General features: G+C 31.5%; 3 protein-coding genes across 5 annotated transcripts; all 3 read right to left on the bottom strand.

Annotated features, from left to right (window-relative positions):
• Window positions 2454-3597, bottom strand: LOC109334544 (protein E6-like). 2 transcript variants are annotated; one of them, XM_019570372.1, is made up of 2 exons: window positions 3343-3597; window positions 2454-3306 (listed from the first exon to the last, which is right to left on the bottom strand). In XM_019570372.1, the coding sequence occupies exons 1-2, from the start codon at window positions 3538-3540 to the stop codon at window positions 2755-2757; spliced, it is 750 nt and encodes a 249-aa protein (XP_019425917.1). In that variant the 5' UTR covers window positions 3541-3597; the 3' UTR covers window positions 2454-2754. The 2 variants fall into 2 exon arrangements, with proteins under 2 accessions (XP_019425917.1, XP_019425916.1); XM_019570371.1 differs by having other exon boundaries at window positions 2454-3596.
• On the bottom strand, window positions 7054-10170 carry LOC109333640 (homeobox-DDT domain protein RLT1-like). 2 transcript variants are annotated; one of them, XR_002106035.1, is made up of 4 exons: window positions 9190-10170; window positions 8604-9038; window positions 7297-7615; window positions 7054-7251 (listed from the first exon to the last, which is right to left on the bottom strand). XR_002106035.1 is itself a non-coding variant. In XM_019569168.1 (3 exons), the coding sequence occupies exons 1-3, from the start codon at window positions 9362-9364 to the stop codon at window positions 7461-7463; spliced, it is 765 nt and encodes a 254-aa protein (XP_019424713.1). In that variant the 5' UTR covers window positions 9365-10170; the 3' UTR covers window positions 7054-7460. The 2 variants fall into 2 exon arrangements, 1 of the variants encoding a protein (XP_019424713.1); XM_019569168.1 differs by having other exon boundaries at window positions 7054-7615.
• On the bottom strand, window positions 10773-11561 carry LOC109333741. Its single transcript, XM_019569306.1, has one exon. The coding sequence runs from the start codon at window positions 11466-11468 to the stop codon at window positions 10848-10850; it is 621 nt and encodes a 206-aa protein (XP_019424851.1). The 5' UTR covers window positions 11469-11561; the 3' UTR covers window positions 10773-10847.

The following is a 20378-nucleotide window of genomic DNA, read 5'->3' as shown; positions in this document are numbered from 1 at the left end:
AATTAAAGTACCACATTGGTCTTGTGCTCACTAAACATCAACCATGGTACATCCATCAGATTTGGTATAGCAAGTGGAACCTGAACAAAATTTGTACCTTTTTATGTGTTAAATTGATATATGTAGACATAATTGAATGATTCATAAACTGAGTTATGAAGGGGATGAGGAGAATAATGTGAAAATGAAGAGGTAGTAATTGTTATACAACTGTATTAAAATTTTGGTGTGAGTATGTAGTCCTTAAATAGAATTGGCCATCTTTCTATCTTTTTAGCATATTTATTTCTATTTATTTGTTTATTTAATAAATGAAAAAAATATTATATAAATTTAACTCAAAGTAAGCATATTAATTACATTTCTTAATTTTTGTTTTAATCTTAACATATAATTAAATGTGAACAAATGTAGTATTTACTAGAGAAGTTGAAGGTCCAATTTCAGGGAATGTACACTGACATGGGTTGAATATTTTTTGTAGTTTGATTTGGATCACAAGTAGGTGGATCATAAGTTTCTTCGTCATTTTTGACGCACCATTTTACCCAAAATAATGGTACTTTATGGAAATGGGCTTCCATACTCATAAATTTACCCGACCTATTGTTGTGAAGTATCTATGACTATTCCAACGCCTTTAGTTGCCCTCTCATCTTTTTTACAAATTTCAATTGCTTCTATTTTAGGTATTTTCATTGACTAGACTTCTCCACGATTCATGTCTCATTTGAGTGAGACTCCTCTCCATTAAATGGTGTGTAAAAGTGAACAAAAAGTAACATATATTAATATTTATATTCTTTTTATATGTAATGATATTACACTTCTACCCTTAAAATATAAAGGAAAAAGTCATTTGCCTCTCAATTACTTGAGAGGAGTTTCACTCGTCTCATTGAGTGTCTTGCACACTTAAAACATAGACATATGAGTATTAATATATTATTTTAATAAAAATAAAATTAGAATGAGATATTACTTTTTATTTGTTGATAAATTTTGATTTGAGACAAAAAAAGTATGGCACTGGTTCCTTTTCCTTTTCTTTTTTTGTTTGTATCTGAATTGAACTATTAATTTAGTTGTCAAAATGTTCTATTTTGCCTAGCTTATGATAAATTGAGTGTCCCTAGAGTTTTATTCTATATAGATCCATATGATATGTATGTATCAATTTAATTTATTAGGCAAGTTTATCATTTAATATTTATATATATTCGGCCAATCCTGCACTCTACAATTGTATCGTATATGATGGTATGGATGCCATAAACTTATGGCTAAATCCAAATTATACATGTATACTTGCCTATAGTATTGAGATCAACTGAATTTTGTTAATAAGTTTTGCGTTTTCTTGTAAAATAAATATAGGCATGTATGTGAAAAACAATTTCTCTAAATAATTAGGTAAAAGCTGAAACAAATGCAAGAGTTTTTATGATGCATTGCTCACTTCTAAGCATACTCTCATGTAAGTCTGTCCAAAGCATAATTTCCCTCGATGAATATTCCCCAATCCTTCTAATGCACAGAATTACAAGAATATCTCATTTTTTAGCATAAGATACAATGATAGTATATACTTTCTCGGGTTTTTATTAAAAGATATTTTCACTTAAATTGTATATATTATATAATAATAAGCTAGTTATTTTATTAAATATTAAAAAAATTAAAAATTATAATAGTACCCTCATTTAATATTGTTCCTTAAGTGATAGTCTTAATTATGACCCAAAAAAGTAGAGATAGGTAATAATATGAGTAAATGATGAAAAATAATAAATGATGTATAGAAATTATAAAATGTTGGGAGTCATAAGGTAGTTTGATAGTAAAGAGGGTGATCGTAAGGAATGAAGTGCAGAAGGTTGTGAGTTCGAGTTCTATCATTAACTAAAAAAAAAGTTGTAAAATAATGACATTGGGGAGGTGATCCAATCCTTACCAAACAAGGTGCAAAACTGGTACCCAATTTTCAAGGTAGGTAGGTCAGGTAAGATGGAACACCAATGTGAATTTGAAAATTACTATATTGTAAGCTGTTTGTCTTTGAGCCCTTGTCTCCTTTCTTCTTTCCCATAAAATGTATATTAAAATAATGACATTAATTGAGTCCTTTTGTATTGTTTGAAAAAATTGTATACTAATAGAATAAAAAAGGTATGACATAAAATTAATGTATACCAATCGATCACCATATTTTAAATAAAAAAGATTTTCAATTTAACAAATTTTTTATATCTCCTAGGAATCCTCTCTTTGAAAGAAAAGTGGTATGAAAAATTAAAGAAAAAATAAAATGTAATGACATTTTTATTTTATGTATAGTGAGATGATACTAAGTAAAAAACAGAACTTCTCTATCTAATACTAAAGGATTTTGACCCCATATTGTAGTGTTTTGAAAGAAAAAAGCATGGAAAAAAACTTCATACAAATTAATGAAAGGGAAATAATACAAACTAACAAGCTTACTTCACATTATAATAGTTATTGATAGGTATAAGCAAAAATTATACACGCTCTCATACTCCATGTGGTAACTCCAAATCATGACATAGACAATGCAGTTGCAGAAACAAGACTTACTAGAATTACCAATAAGTTTATAGTAAAAGCCCTCCATAAATTAACCCTTATCCTTTATCATTTTGCTTCTTTAATCTGTAGCGTAATAATACACCGAGCATGCATAGCCAACACTCAAAAGTACAGTGAGTTTTTCACTTTCCTAATGATCCAAGCTCATGGCTCGAAGTCTTGTTCATCTTCAAACTCCTCCTGATTCTGGTACCCATTGTTGTTGTTGCCATAGTAGTTGTTACCTCTATTGTTGTACCAGTTATTATGAGTGTTCACTCCCCTGGATGAATCATCATAGAGTGTTGGATTATACTTCTCATATTGAACATCATAAAAATATCTTCCACCCTCCAAAAACCTTGTGTCACTCATCCCTTGTTTCTCACCATTGTACCTGTTGTCATTAGCAGCATTGTTGTTGTAGTAATGCTTCTTGTAGTTGTGCTGCTTTCCCATGGAGTTGTATTCTCCTTCTCCTTCTGTGTACTTTGTGTCACTCAACTCATTTTGGTTACCCTCAGAAACATCCTTGTTGTAATAGTTGTTTCTGTAAGTACCAGTGAGCCTTGTGTTGCCGGGTTCTTCATTTTGGTTAGTGTTGTAGGCATCATCATTGTTGTAGTTGTGGTGGTACTTATTGGGGTACTTGCTAGTGTGCTGAAACTCAGTCTCATATGGCTCATAATTGGTGTTGCTGGTGGAAGGGATTTGAGTAGATTCATGATCATATAGACCATAGCTGTTTTCAGTTTCTGGAATGAACACTGGCTGTTCATCTGGCTTCTTTTCTGGCTCTTCCTCTTTGGGAAGTTCTGTTTCTTTGACATTGTTGTTGTTGTTGGAATGGGAGACTTTGCTGAAGAAGTTACTCTCTCTAGCAATAATTTTCAGAGGGAACAAAAGGGTTGCTAAGAGAAGGAAACAAATGTAGGTCGAGAAGGGAGCCATATAGGGCAATGGAAGAGGGCAAGATGGTAGGGTTTTTTTTGGGTAGTGTGTAGTGAAGAGAAGTTGTGGTTACCTAAGTGTCCTTATATAGAGGACTTTAAACCTTCTCCATCCAATTTTCTCCACATGTTAGGTGCAAATGGGAAAAAGGTTTATGATGATTGTGGTCCCTCCCCTCTACAAGAAAAAGTTTAGCTAATCAATATATGTGGGCCTTCTTGTATGGTTTAAGTGGAAAGGTTTGAGTCACTTAAACATTATAGTATCACTCACCTATTTCATAGGAAACAATACTTTTTGGTTTTTAGCTTCTCTCAATAAGTGTCGTTTCAAGAAATTAAATCCTTGATCTTTTGGTCATTCTAAGTAATATAATTTTATAATACTAGAACAACACATTTTTTATATTTTAGATTTAATCTTGGAATTCATATATAATGGAAAAATATTTGTTCAAAATAGTTGTCATGGGTAACACATTTGAGTATATCATGACAAATTAGTTTCTCACATATAAAGAAATGCATTTGTTGAATTCCCACATGTGTCGGTGTCTGACACATATCTGACATGAATATGCTCGGATTCGCGAAAGATATGTATCTGTAGAATATCCAAAAATTAATAAAATAAAATAAATAAATAAATATCAAGACACGTATCAGATTCCTTTTTAATAAAATAGGGTATGATAAATTCGTTTTCAATAAACAACAACTTATTTAAAGGCCACAAAGACTCATACCAACATATCGTCACACCACATTGACCCTTTGATAGTCGGTCTACCATACTGACTGTCCGACCCACAACATTGCCGTCAATGAGGAGATGAAATTGATACTATTTATGTTTCTAGGGCTAAATAATAAGCAATTTTATGAATTATTCTACTATATTTTCTAGTTTTGTTACTTGGAATCTTGGAAGACAATGATTTTCAATTTCCATTATATTTTTTTGGATATTTTGATTTACACTTATAATTTTATTATATTTTATGTGTTTTTATTATTTTATACATATATCCTTGAACGTATCATATCATATCATTTAGAAAAAATGTATGTCAACATATCAGATATATATTGTATCCAACACACTTATTCGCATCCGTGCTTCATAGAAGAAATGTATTCTTTTTTAGATAATCATATTATATAATTCCCTTTATCTCAGCCATATCAAACTAGACTACACATTTAATTAGCACCTTTCATATTACCTTTATTAATTATTATAAGCAGCTTGTAATAATTAATTAGTAATTGCACCATATATATGGCGCAACCATCCATTGCATTCATGGGTGGTAGCTTTTAGATTGTTGGACACCAGGTACTTTTTTCCTTTATCAATTTTACATTCATATCCAGCACCCATAATCTATTACAGTAGTTATATTGATGGTGCAATCAAATGTTAATAAGGATTCCTAAATGATAGGATCCAACTGCATGATTCATGGTCTTTATTGATAGGCTTGTGATGTGCACTGTTCTAGTAGATAGTTTATTAGGGCTTTCATCTATGTTTTTAGCTTATTTCAATGAATTTATTAGAGAATTTTATGAATATTCTTTTTATCTTATTTATAAAAAAAACCCATTGAATAGTCACTTAATTAAGATGTTTATCTGAACAAGTCCAAAGTGGTGTTAATCAAATTAAAGGTTAGTTGCCAAAATTACCTTTCACATTTGAAACTATAGGAAACACAGCCATGATAGCCCCACCAACATCATAAGTTCATAACCATCTTAAGAGACAAAAATCAGTTGTAAAATTAATCAAAATATCATAGTGTTCTCAAAAGATTGAGGAAAGTCTTAAATGGTTAGGTACATCATGATAGTGTTGTTAAAAAGTAGAAACTTGAAAGAAGATAAGGGGCACAAGGGTAACATGGAAGTGAGAACAATAGAGAGGGAAGGCATGGGTGAGTAATTATGCGTGGATTGAGGAATTGGTGGGACAAGAAATGAATGATACTTTGGTGCATATAGCATGTGCCCTTTATGCCTTGTTGTCTAGATCATTGTCATGCATCTAATGTAGTAACTCTTTTCATATGTTGAGGGTAAGAATGAGGTAACTTATTCAATCATTCTTTGTGAAAATCCTCTGTCAATTCCTTAGCACATGAAGTTAGTTCAGTCACGTTCTGTAACTAAACTAGATCATTTCTTGGTTTTGGCTATATTAATTTTAGGACAATGCACATTATTTTTGGGTAGGTTCATGCTGAAAATCCAAGTGCATGATGATATCTATATGGTTCTGAACACTTTTGTGACTTGACCATGTGTAAATAACTGTGGTGGAGTAGAATTTTTTTCTTTCTTTAACTGAATTTGATGGTTAGGTTGATTGAGTTAGTTACTACTAACTAGCTCTAGCACACTACTTTAAGGTACAACTGATTTCCATGCATGGCAACTACTTTAGGTCACCCATGTGAAATGTTTAGGGATAGTGATGCTATTAAATTCTCTTTATGTAAGTCATAAAATGAGCATGTAAGTTGGGATCAACAACTAACTGAATTGGTTACATTAGCCACAATATATCACAATTTTAGTGGCCAAAGTTTACCTCCTCATATGAGGAACCAACAGTTAACCTATCATTACATTTCTTTTCATTTTGTTTTGAGTATTACTGTCTTGTATTTGGACATGATATATGGATAAAATTTGGCATTCATATCACCATCTCTGGTAAAAAAAACTCCATTGATATAAATGTGTATCATCTTGATTAATTAAAGTATATTAAAATCTCAATCTATCATTTTATTTAAGAATAATTTAGAGGAGTCCAATCCTGATCTTACCCTGAATTTTGTTTTCTTTGAACTGTCAGATTCTTGTTTGAGTGACTGAAATTGATTGCATGATTGGTGGAACTATATGCTTACTTTCCAAAAGGAAACAAATAAAGATAGAAGTATATCAGTCCAAGTGTAACACGTTCTGTTTCAAAGACTTCTAGACAAGACAATAATTTTTGGTTCTTAGGATTGTCTTTTTCAACCTTATTGGTTGTTGACAAAAAGGTTTCACTTGTCATGTACTTGAAGACTTGGAACCCATATTGTTCTCCCATTTTAGCAAGAGAAGAAGGTTCACTTAATTATTGGTTGGCCTTGAACAATTTGTTGATTATCAATGTATATGAAGTTCATTGCCTTATAGCCTAAAATCAATCAATGATTTGTGACACATCATTAATTTTTTTGGTACTACAAAGAGTTATCCCTCACCCTTTTGAATAAAGAACTAATCAGTTTCGGAGTGTGACTGCCCATCCTAATAAGTGTCATTCCCGGGAATCGAACTCATGACTTTTTGGTCATATTGGAAATCTAGCGAGACCTTACACTACTATATCAACACCTTGTTGGTGACACATCATCAGTGTTAATTTTGAACAAACACATACAATTGTAAATGATTCCTTCATATTTTAGAGTGCATAATCATTTATCAATTCTAATGATTCCAAACAGTGAAAATCTAATGAAGGTATGATAAATCTTTATTAATTAATGAGTACCTATTACAAAGGCCCCTGCTTAACATGCTTCAAACTACAAGGCACCATTTTGCATGTACAAGGATAGTATACACTATTAATATATAAATCTACTTAACCATAAACTCTTCAAGCCATGACATGACTTGGAGCTAAGGTACTTGTAAAGCTGCACTATAAAAAAATGTAATGCAGCCTTATGGTGCAAACCCCCTTTACAAATCAAATAAAAATGATGTTCTAATCAGAAGAATCTTCAGAGACAACCAAGTCTGAGTCTTCTTCATTTACTACAAATCTATTTACCATTCCATCTGAATCCTCCTCTTCTTCAAAGTCATTGTCATCTTCAGAAGCATCCACATCTTCGTCATTCATTCCGATCAAATCATTACCCCATCTGTTGTGGGGGACACCATTAAAACCGATCTCCCAGTTTCCTCGATCAGGAAACCAACCTTATTTGTTCTAACACTGTGTCCTTCATATATTTTATTGTCATAGGGAAGACTAGGCCGCTTCTGCTGATCTGTAACAGCTGCACCAAAAGAAAAAACAAGTGGTATGAGTAACTAACAAAGCACATGCACCCATCACAATTTTTTTATCAGCAACTTATACCATAAGGATTGTTCAAGCTTTTAGTCTCGACAAAATTATGTGTTTTTGGTTTTAGACCTTACAAAATTATTGTTTTGGTCCAAGTCCTAAAATTTTAAAACATGGTTTTGAGACCCTTCTGTAAGTTAAGTGATTATGAGTGTACTCTACCACTATTCACATGTCCTACTAATTGTTGATGTGGCCAGTGATGATAGTTCATCACTTAACTGATGGCAATGACTACAACCAGATGTTTTAAAATTGTCAAGACTCGGGGGCGCAATTTTTCAAAGACTAAAAACTTAACTAAACCATACCATAATAGTATTCGTCCTTGAAATACTTTCTGATTAAAAGGAATTGGCCATTGAGATGGCAAGCAAAGCCAAAAATGAACATTTCAACCCTCCAACTTTACTATAATACAGAACATCAAAGAAACTATTTTACCTGAATTAAAAAACTTGTCAAAAATGGAAACATTATAATTAATATCAATAACATTTTCATGATATCTATTAGAATAAGGGAAGCATAAAAAAACTCAAGCATACCAAGTTGAGTTAGAAGTTGAATCATACATGAGTACATAACTATAAGGGTCTAAGAGCACTAAAACCCAAAACTTGCAATATAAAGTACATCATACAGCTCACTCAACACAAGTCTCAGTATTTGGAATCGTTTGACACATATACAGAACAAGACATTATAGGATGTAACATCATGTTTAGTTCTATCCTCTTTGGTCCTACCCCTTTCATTGGAACTAAAACCATTGTAATCTCATGTCGGGTTCAATTTTGTTCATAATATATACAAAATATAGAATAGAATGCATATATTCGTTTCCATCCTACTCTGATATGTCTACCAAAAGCTACACTTGTGCAAGTGAAGATAGCGATAAAAGTATACCATACCTATGGATGCCCCAAAAGCATCAGGAGGCAACAGATCAAAATCTATGCCAAGACCAGGTCCATCCTCCCTAAATGGCTCCCCTAATTGTGCCTCCACACAAGCAATTGCTCGAAGCTCCATTATAGTCTGTGGTGACTCATAGTACCTGGGTACTCCACGGGGCACCACATTCCTCAACTCTGGATGGGCAAACATGCTGGAGCCAGGACCCGACCCGTATCCATATTCATTACCAGGTTCATGACCTAACTTAATGTCATCTATGGGGGAATCTCGCAAAGTCGAGGCCACCACCGTTTTTCGCAGCTTCTTTTGCTGTGAGTCCTTCTTGTCCTTCAACCTCCGGTGGCAGAACCACATCTGCAACTGCCGATCCGACAGCCCCAACTTCTCCGACAGCACAGCCCTGGTCTCCTCAGTGGGGTAAGTCTCCACTGATCAAACGCAAAATTTTCACCAAATTAACACCCAAAACATAAAACTAAACCCCCATAAAGAAAAAAAAAACTTGAAACTAAAAAATCACTTAAAAATTTAAAAAAAAAATTGTCAAAATTTAAAGCACAAATGAAAGTGTCAACTTACTAGCATAAGCTTTCTCTAGCATTTCAAGCTGAAATGGGGTTTTCATTTGACGCTTGGTTCTACTCTGACCCTCATTTGAATTCGCGATTTTGCTGTTACTTCCATTGTTATTCTCACTGCTATTGCCACTTTCTTCATTCCTCTTCTGAGTATTGTTCTCTGCTCCAGCTTCCATCGACGAACACGATCAAGATCGAAACTTTCCCCCTTTAAACCTTACAAATCCAAAACCCACAAACGAAGCAGCAGAAGAAAAACAAAACGAAAAGAAGCAGCAAAATGAAAATTAGGATAACAAAAAAGAATCAATTTTTTTGTTTATGCTATTTTTATTATCTGCTTTTTGATTGTTTCTATCTGATTATGGATTTTCTCTCTTGAAACCAAAATTTCGTGTTAGTCAAGGAATGGAAAGGCACATGATTATTATTATCCTGAGATGAAAGTAAATAACAACATTTCATTTTTTCAATGCCAACAAATTTTAAATTGAATTGAATTAAATAGATACAAATTACAAAATGAAAGAATGAACACTGAAAGCATGATGAAGAATAAAAGAACAAAAACCAAAGATAAAAACACAATATTAATAAATCCAAAATCATTAAAATAATAATCCAACAGCAGCAACAGTTGCTCTTGAATGCTATAACTCCATCACCACCTTTCATACAAATCCCTTTTAGATTTTCCTTTTAATAATTATAATCTGCTTTTCTTAGTATTTTGTTTATGTTTCTAAACTTTTAAGTAAATGAAGTGTTTCTGTCACTTTATGTTCACACATGTTCTCTCTCCACTGGTTGTTTTAATTACGATGAACATTTTGTTTTTCAAGGTTGTTTTTTTCTTTCCTTTTGTTGAATTTTCATTGTGATGTGTGACTTTGGTCAATTAATTTAGTGTTGTGACTTGTGAGGGATTAAAAATGAGGAGTTGTGAGTAAGTTTAGTTTGGTTGATAAGAGAGAAGAATTACTGAATGTGGCTTTTTTGTTGAAGCTCTATTTATTGGATTGGTTGTTTAAAAAGTTGATTTTGATTCTTTTGATATTGAATGCTTCTAAGATTTGTGTTGTTGTGGGCCCCAACACATCATAAAAATGGGCTTCTTCCTGGATTTCGATTTCCGTTGTTGTTGTTTTCTTTTTTGGTTGGGCCATGAAGGAGTTGTGTTGTAGTAAACATCAATGGAAGAGGAATCTAGGGTGAATACCACCTTTCAATCTTCCAACCAGAAAATGAAAATAATGCGAAAGAGTTAAACTTATACTACATTTCAATCATCAATTTTAAGGAAATGTGATGTTTTGAGTATATTTATTGATTTAAATTATTGAATTTTCCTAACAATTGATAACTGAGATGTGAAGTATGTTCAAAAAACTTACTTTTGAAGTAAAATAGGCCATCTCCCAATAGATTTTGCTTTTCAGGTTTAAATGCAGTTTAAAAAATATTTTTTTTTGTTTCCACATGTATCTTCGTACAGATGCAACTATATCCGAGCCGGAAACATCTACGAATATGTGGGACTAACTCTTCTGACAAATATTTTAATGAAATTCAAATGAAGTTATATAATTTGTTAACTCATGAATTCCTTCAATTATTGAAATCATATACAAACATGAATACAAAAAAACAACCCAACTATTAATTTGTTGAAAGTGGGAATCCAATCCCATGTCTCTGAGTAGGAAATGCAACAAACATCATGCTGCTAAAAACACCAATTCCCACCGGCAACACTGTGAGAATTTCCTGTGTCTCTTTTGATGGTTCAGGAAAGAAGCAATTCACCACATTCTGATCAAACAATGCAACTGCTGCAAACACCATAACAGACATCACAGCATGCATAAAATCTATAACCCTAAGTCTATACTTTGCAGCAACTTGAGGTGGAAGCATGGTTGATCCATCAATGACCCACAAGCCTCTAAAGGTAGCAAAGCCATAACATATATTCCCCTTGCTGTCTCTGAAGCTATCAGTAAAACATAGCAAGAAACACGATGCACCCGAGATAGCTACAAGTGTAGCGGTCATGAACTTGCTGATAGGGTCACAGTTGCCGAGGTTTGTGAAGATTGGGGAGAGGAGTTGGAATGCAAGGACAGTACCGGTTGGTAAAAGGTTGGCTAAATGGGCTGTGCTCTGAAATGTTTGGCTAATGGCTCTTTGAATAAGGTTCCTTTCTGCTTCTGGGACCTCTTTATTTGCCAGGAGTGGCAGATTTTGTTCATCATGGTTTTCATTGAGATTGATGTCCATTGTGTACAAAAAATTTCAGCTGGTTTCTGTTGTTATGTGTTGATCAGGTTTGTGTTTACTGCATAGGTTTGTTGAAAAGGTATATGTATCTATATATATATATATATATATATATATATGCAAATTTGAGTGTGGGCAAAGAGAGGAGGGAAGGGAAGGAAGGTTTATCATTGCTTGCAAGAAAACACAAAGTGAAACCTTGATAAAGTAGCTTTCACTATATTCCTGAAAGAGTAGTTAGTTAGAAGAAAGGTGGTAGGAGGTGTAGTTTTTCTTAAAACTTGTTTACCTTTTTAACCATCCATGAGGTTATGAAGCCAAATACTTGCGGAAGAAAGTGAGATATCTGATTTATGGGATTCTCTTTTTAGGGTAAGCTTATACTTTCACATAATATAAATATGTTAGTCTCAAATCATGTTTCACAATTTTCAAAACATATTATGTCAATTAAGGAATTTAAACATTTATCTTTTTGTTTTGTTTTTCATTTTATTATCATTGATATAAAACAGAATTTAGAATACAATTTAAGATAATCGATCTTCATTTCACCACCATCTTATAACTAGAATAATAAATGTAAATAATTGCTATTTTAGTTATGGGAATTATATTGGAAAGTTATTTGCTTTGTCATCCTTTCAATTATTAACTGCTCAATGGAGGTGGAGGGAACGTTTTGATGACTAAGAATTGGGCTTTTATCTGGTGCAATGGGTATTGCGTGTGGGAGGGGTGTTTTCTTTCTTTCTCTCTCTCTTTTTTAATGCTTCTATATCCTTTTGTGCAAGTTCTGTTATATGTATGTGTAAGCATATTGATTATTAATTTGCTTGAGGGACAAGTTATCCTAACTATAACAATTGTAGTTTAGTCTTCTCTTAATTTCTTCTTATCATCACAAACAGGCTTGAGAAAAATATTCATTGGTGTCAAATATGTAGGCATGTTTTGTTTGTAGGCCAAGGGCTTTTCGCAGAGCCCATTTAATATGTTGGGCTTTAATAATACTAGTAGATAGCTATTCCAAATAGTAATGCAACCAGTGAGGTTCCTCTTGTTCCTGAAGGACCATGATCCTCTCAACTGAGGAGGATGTTCATCTTTTCGTTTTTGTTTTTAGTAATAAAAATGTTATTTCATCGATATATATATATATATATATTATATCATGTTATTTTTCTACTATTTTTTTCTAGTATTTGCTCTCGAATAGTACTCGTGCTTGAATGGGTATGCAGGCACTTCATCATTAACAACATTTTTACTTTGGTTTGGGATTTGGATCATCTCCTCCATAAAACCTTAAGTTTTCATGGTTTTGAAAACATAGAGAAAGAAAAAGATATAGGAAATAATTTTTGTCTTATGTCCACAAGAATATTCAAATTGGTTAATTAGTTTGGTTTTATCTTCTGAAAGAACCAAAGAACATGATAGTTGGATAAGTGGCATATATATATATATATATATATATAATTGCCTTATTCATTCTACAGATGTGGAGAATATGTTCACAAGCTTTATTATAATCTATTTTTTCTTTTCATTTTATCAAAATTGATCAGAAAAATATTTAATTATTAAACATTTAACTTATAAATATTTTTTCAACTAATCATAAAAAGTGATACATAGAATGACACACTTTATAAGACAATAAATATTTTCTGGTAATATATTATGCATAAATATAAAATGAGTAAAACACTTTTTAATAACTTGTGTGTAGCATTATCCTTCCTTTACATAGTGCTTTACGTTTAAACTTCAAACTACTTGAAGGAAGTTTTAATTGTCAACAGTATCGTAGAGGCTAACTCGTGCATCAAACTCGAGAATTTCAACCAAAAGAATAAAAAACACTATTGATATTTTTAGTTAACCAAAACTATAACGTGTGTCCAACGGTAACGAATAATATTATTAAGTAGACAAGTATTTTTGGGGTTACTAGTATCAATTTACTGGCCAATAATAAATAATACTTCTAGGTAGAAGGGCATTTAAGAAGTAAGATTGAAAAACTAGACACACCAAAAACATGTTAGATTCAACTAATGTGCATGTCTATTAGTTATCTAGAATGTTTTTAAGATGATAGTTTGAGTGATCATGAATATATTGTAAATTGAAGCATCATTTAGGCTAGTATTGGATTTGATTAAGAGGGGACACTTGCCATTACAAAATCAAATGTTTATGAAAAAATAATAAAATGCAGCACTGTTTTAAACCAACTTTCATCTAATTAAGATAAGATCACTTTCTTTCTTGACAAATTAACTTTATATAATTCACCTAACTATCCAACAACCTCAACCACCCACCTTTATTCCACAGTAAAAAAATCAGATAGCTAGATTGATTGCAACCTTAATAAGAGTTTGATGTGGATGATGCGAATATTATATGAGAAGTAATGTTTTAGGAGTCCCATCTAATATATTAGATGTGATAATTAAGGTATGAGGCTCTTTTACCTGATAGTCTTTGGGGTTGAACTATTTTTATATGCTTAACTCCTAACAATTGATGTTTTCATTGAGAGTTATGTCGCGGGAAGAGTTACTTATAGGCTACATTAAGATATATATTATTGAATACTAATAGGTGAGTGAAACTACCAAAAAAGAGATAGTGCTACCTTCATTGCAATGCTGATAGAGTAAAAGTCACCATAGACGCCAAGCCTTAAAGGGGACAATAATGTTAGGAGTCTCACGTCTCATATTGAGTAGAATAACAAACTCAATATAATACTTAAATATGAGGTTCTCTCACCTAATAAACTATTCTTGTGAGTTTGAATCTACTCAGATGCTTAACTACTACCATAATGATGTAATGATACTTATATAAACCTATCAATACTACTTCTCACATACTTCTATACAACTTATAACATGTTAATGGTTCAAACTATGACATACCTCATAAAATTTAAGCAAGCATCTTTTGAAATCCATCTTTTACCCTGAATACATATTTCTGCTGTTAAGTGTGCATCAAAATTTTGGTTTTATTTTATGAAGTGTATTTACTTTAATTTATTCTTATTTATAAACGAATTATTATCATTTCTCTCGTGAAGGAAAAAAGCATAATTCTAGTTGGATGGAGATCATCTGTTCTATTTGGTGTCTATTTGGTGTCCCCATCCAATCAGAAAATTTTATATGATTTAAAGTAAAATTTATAGTAATATAAGTTAATATTTGTACGTTATTCTATGATATTTCGTTAGCTTAATACATAAGAACATGATTTTTTTAGGACAGATAATCATTGTGCATTCTAGTTTGTCTTTACTTTGTGAGGCTCAATTGAGGTCCAAGAAGGCTTTCAACTAAAATTGTACGCTTCACAAGTTCAGTGACAACCACATAATCTCTAGGGTTACTAGAACTAGTTTAAGCTAGAATCCTTTAATAGAAAGGGCTTCATGCATTTAGAGATTGTGAGTTTTTAATTTCCTTTTTTCAACTCTAAAGTTTTTGAGGAAAAACAAACTATTTTTAGGAATGGAATTTTAGTATAGAAAGATTAACTTTAATAACTTCAATTATTTAAAGGTAATTTTAGTAAGATGTAATATCATAATTTATTGCAATGAAAATGGAACTGAAAAGAGAGGAAGAGATGTACTATCTTCATAGCCATGGTTAGCTCAATAATGCATCTAATGAGAGAAAAACAGAAGCCATTTCAAGTGGAGCACTATCTTGTTAATTATGAGTTGTAGTAGAGTAAAATTTATCATTTATAAATTATCTAATGGTTAAAATGTGTTCCTCCACTCTAATAATAAGAGACTTTCCTATTGATATGTACATGTCATGTGTATATATTTATTAGATTGGGTTCTTTTTTTTGTACGGCCAAAAACCCCACTTTTTATATAAAGAATTAATCTCTTTTATGGTACGTGGCTGCCCCTCCCACCTTTCAACAAGTATCGCTCCCAATAATTGAACATTTAATATTCTGGTCATCTTAAAGATCTAGCGGGTTTTGCACAACTAAATTAACGTCTTGTTGGTTTATTAGTTTGATTTTTCCTAAGGGGTTTGTTTTATTTTTACTCCTGTAGTTCTAAGAAAGGAAGAATCTTAAAGAATGAGAACAATGGAGAGTAGAATCTGGTCCTATGGGTTAGGTAGTTGCATATATGTTGATTTTGAATTGTGGACAGTTCATCCAATTAGCAATCCAATTAATTCAATTCCAAAGTTTGTTGGTAAAGTAATTACATTTTTTCCCTTGCATTTCTATACTATAAGAGCCATTAGGGGCATAATCATTTTTTCTTTGGGCCGAAAACTCATATCATGATGAGGGTGCTTTGTGATGGGGACTAATATGTTTGTGAGGGTCAAGGAGGAGTTACCCTGTAAAATCATTGACTTTTCAATGTACACTTTTGGCTTATTCACAAAAACTTAAGAAAAAGTTATTTGAAATAATATCATAATTTGTTTTTATAAAACACAATTATTATTTTTTTTCTAATGTAAGTTAATGAGATTTGGACCTAGAGTTTGAAGATTCTTATCATTACTATCCTTAATTAGTACTCTAAAATCATGTCTTCAAAATTGTAAATTTACTAGGCCAACCAACCAGATCCTTATGCTGAATCCTTGTTCTGATTGTATTTGAGCACACACATTATATATAATATATAATTACCTTCGGAGAAAAAGACATACACACTAACAATATAAGAGTTTTTTACATTGTTACTGCATCATTCACATTCACCGTTCACTTTCAATGAGCATTGACTTTTCAAACAAATTAATTCAAATAAAGAGTAAATAATACACTAACTGTGCACAAATCTTTATATTGTAAATGTATAGATATTACACTCATTAATAATTTCAACTAAAAACTAGTAATAAATATAAATCACCCTCAACCAATAAGAGGCAGCATTGTTGATAAATAATCAGGCTTCTCAAATGTAGTAGCAGATATTAGATTTTTTCAAATGTGCGAAAAAGAATACTATTTTAATGCATAATCTTACATCTTCAAAAAATAAATTGATCTACACTATATCCATTTAGGAACATCCTTAATGTACATAAAAACAATATAAATCACTATACATAATAAACTTGAAACCTTTGACTTTGTAATCCACATTTCAAGATCAATTATTTTAATCATGGAGAGAGGGAACATGCTAGGAGATATAGTTGAAGTGATGATGAGTTGCATGGACTGTAAAGTTTAGCCACTCTTTTACGTTACAGAACATAAATTGCACTTTAGCACAAACAAGCATGTTGATAGAGCAATAACCTTTCAAAATCATGAATGATTAAAATATTTTTTCTCTTCCTAATAATTGACACCCTGAACTTTTTGTTAGGTTGGTTCCACTTTCTGTTTCTAGTACTAATTGATTTGTTTCTGACCATTTCCCTCAAATTGAGGATTGGTGGCAAACCTACATTGATAGTGTATCCTTTATGATAATGTTGCATATTGTGCACTAGCATTGATGCTTATAATCATATCAAGTAATATTCTCTTTCTACTCCAAAAATTGGTTCTCCTTGTCTTTCTATTGATATTGATATATTTTGCAATTTCTATTAACAAAATGTAGTGATGAATAGCCAACTTCACATGCAATGTTTTACATCTTATAAGTCTACTCAATAATAGCAATATACATCACTCAATTTATGTATGAAGGGTCTAAAACCACCAACACTAGTAATGAGGCCCCCACTACTATTCTTGGGTACATTGTAATATTAAAATATCTTAATGAATCAATCCCATAACACATAAAACACTTCCATTTGTCTTTGTTTGCTCCACCCATTACTTTCTCCCCATTTTTGTTTGTCTATTCCTTTTATACATTAAGGGTAGGAGCTTATACCTTAGGCTATAGCATTAGATGAAAAGTTCTACTACATGGTTTTGTATTCTAGTGCTATCTATTGTCCATAGGTATTATGTCCTCAACCATCCAATTTTACTTTATGTTATTGATCTATCCAAGCACATGTGATGAATGGATATGGTAGATAGTTGCAAAACGCAAGTAACTAGACACTAGACACATGCCTTGGGTATCAATCCATCAATCACTTTACCATTTTGGAATATTGTCTCTTATTGAACCTTCTAATGATAAACTACTATCTCTAATTAAGTGCCTTTCAATGCTTAGGTAAGACTACAATGTCCATGGGTCTTTTTTGGTTGATGGAAAAATTATAGTAGTGACTCATCATCTTATCGTTTTCTAGGGTGTCTCTATGTGCCTATGTTTATGCCAATATCATTCATAATTTGAGATAAAAGGGTTAGCAACAAGTTATTTTATTTGAATATCAAAATATCAACATCATAGTTAATATATTGTATGTAATTATTTTTACATCTCTCTTATTTTTACAATTTTTTCATGCATTTAATAAATCTATCAAGAAAAATTCAAAGGAAGGTCATTTGTTGGTCAACAATTCATGATTAAATATTAGTTAAAAAATGTTGATATAAGAGTCCACGTTTATCATATAATGTTATTATAATACATTAGTTTAGTTTTGTTGAGATCATTATTATATAATGTGGATTCTCTCTAGTAATGGACAATCCAATACTTGATGAGATTAAGATATGTGATAATAAAATTCTTTGAACGATTATAATTATATATTATTTTCTAATAAAAATAAATAAGAAATCTTAAAAAAATTCATTCTTATATTCTAGTATTGGAAAGAGATGTGAACTTATTATTATAATTCTTACAATGTTATTGATACAGTCAATTATTTTGATTTTTTTTTCAAACAATGAGTATATTTAGCAGGTAGCACATGGAGCTATTAAACAGGTGAATTAGATAACCCAAACCTGGTATATCTGAGTCACAAAGAACAATCAATCACATCCTATAAGCTAATGCTACCAATGGAGGCATTGAGAAAGAATTTATTTCTGTTCATTTTCCAATATCCCTTAATGGCTAAACCAAACCACGTGATAGAAGATTAAGAAGCAAGATATTTATGTGCACAATAATGCAAACCATTTTCTACAGAATTTGATACTAGGTAGGTAATTTCAATGATGAAACAATTCATGAACCTCACATCAAGAAATGGCATCAACATCATATCACCCATTATATAGAGACTTCATTTGTTGATGATTGTTTTAGATGGAAATATCTTTGGTTAAGAAAATGGACTATAGATTAAAATAGTGATATTTTATGCAATAAAATTAGCTGGCTAATTAAATCACTAATCATAGTTTTCCCTAACCCCAGCACTCAGTAGTTAATAAAATTTCAAGGTTCATTCCACCCTTTTCAAAAGAAGCATAATTGATTGATGCTTGGTATGAGAAGGAATCATGCATCATGAAACATAAACCTAACAAAAGTAATTAAGGGTTGGTGTAAGTTTAATTTTGTTGTCATAGCCTTTCCATGATAGGTGGGTTTATAAGAGAAAAGAGATTACATATATTATATATACATTTATAAAGGTTAATATGTATTTAAGACTCATATTCTTAATTGATGTGAGACATTATAGATCAGAGGAGAATTTTATACCATGTTCAACTAATTGGATCTAACTCAACCCTACAATTGCTCATAAAAATAGCATTAATATTCATTATAAACTATTCTTAACTCTAGTCCCAACCAGGACTTTATTACTTAACAAAATTTTCTCACATTTGCTGTTTTTATAGGTTTTATCTCATTTTTTTTCCACATCTATACTTCAATTCGCCACATATCATTGCTGTAAGGTGAAGTTTGTAAAGAAACATTTTTTTTTATTTTTCTATGTAGAATATGCAGCGTATGATTACTTTCCTTCTATCATCCATGAGCAAATAGTTCATTTTGGAGCCACTCCAGCTAATATATATTCATTTTCTAATAAAGGAATGTGCTTTAAACACATTGTTTTGTTAAACTAAACTAATCATCAAAGGAATAAACATAATCTGGGATCTTCCACAAATCTCTTAATTTAATCCACTTATCATTCATGGTAGTTGGAAACAAAAGGATTCGTACCAAAAGAAGAGAAAGCTGCACCAAAGTGGAAAAAATTCCCCCATAGCTTGGTGCAAGGTACCACTTTTCACATAGTTTAGACAAAGAAAGGTTGTGCATCACAATAACAAAAGGAAAACAAATAGAAAATGGTCCCTAAAAATATCAAATGTTAATCAAATCAATTCATAGTAAAGAATAAAATGTTATTAAAATTTATACTTAATGATTAATATGACTTTTATTTATTAAAAATTAGAACGAATTCGAGTTTTTTTTTCTAGACAAAAGAAATAGCTCCATATAAAATTTCAAAGATGATTTTTATATAAAAATTACAAGTAAAGTGGCATGGAGGAAAGCTAGTAGAATGAAGTATAAGAGGACAATAATGTATGTAGTTTGAACAGACTCAAAAGGGTTGGATCCACCATTCTCTTTACTACCCTCTTGTATCTTTTGTCTAGCTTAATATATATAACGGATCAGGGCCATATCATTGTCTCAAAGTTTGTAAAAGCTTTGATTTTAGGCCCCACAAATCTTTTTCTGGGGCTCCACAATAGAACTATGCTCATCTTTATAGTGAAGCTACTGAAGCTGGCAGCTTATGTACTATGGAAAAAGATATTGTATTGTACTAAAATTTTCTTATAACTGATTTTATGAGTGTTGTAAAAACCAGTTCGTACTGACCAGTTCAATTAGTACGATACAATAATTATACCGATCATATAATCATATTAATCAAAACCGGTCAAAATAGTTATACCGGCTGGTTTTTAATTGAACTGTAGTGGTCATACCGGTCGGTTTTTATTTAAAATTAATTTTTTTATGAAAATAGAAAA

The sequence above is a fragment of the Lupinus angustifolius genome, chromosome LG19 (assembly GCF_001865875.1).
Source record: "Lupinus angustifolius cultivar Tanjil chromosome LG19, LupAngTanjil_v1.0, whole genome shotgun sequence".
Lineage (NCBI taxonomy): Eukaryota > Viridiplantae > Streptophyta > Magnoliopsida > Fabales > Fabaceae > Lupinus > Lupinus angustifolius.
This window is presented reverse-complemented; position numbering and strand designations above follow the sequence as displayed.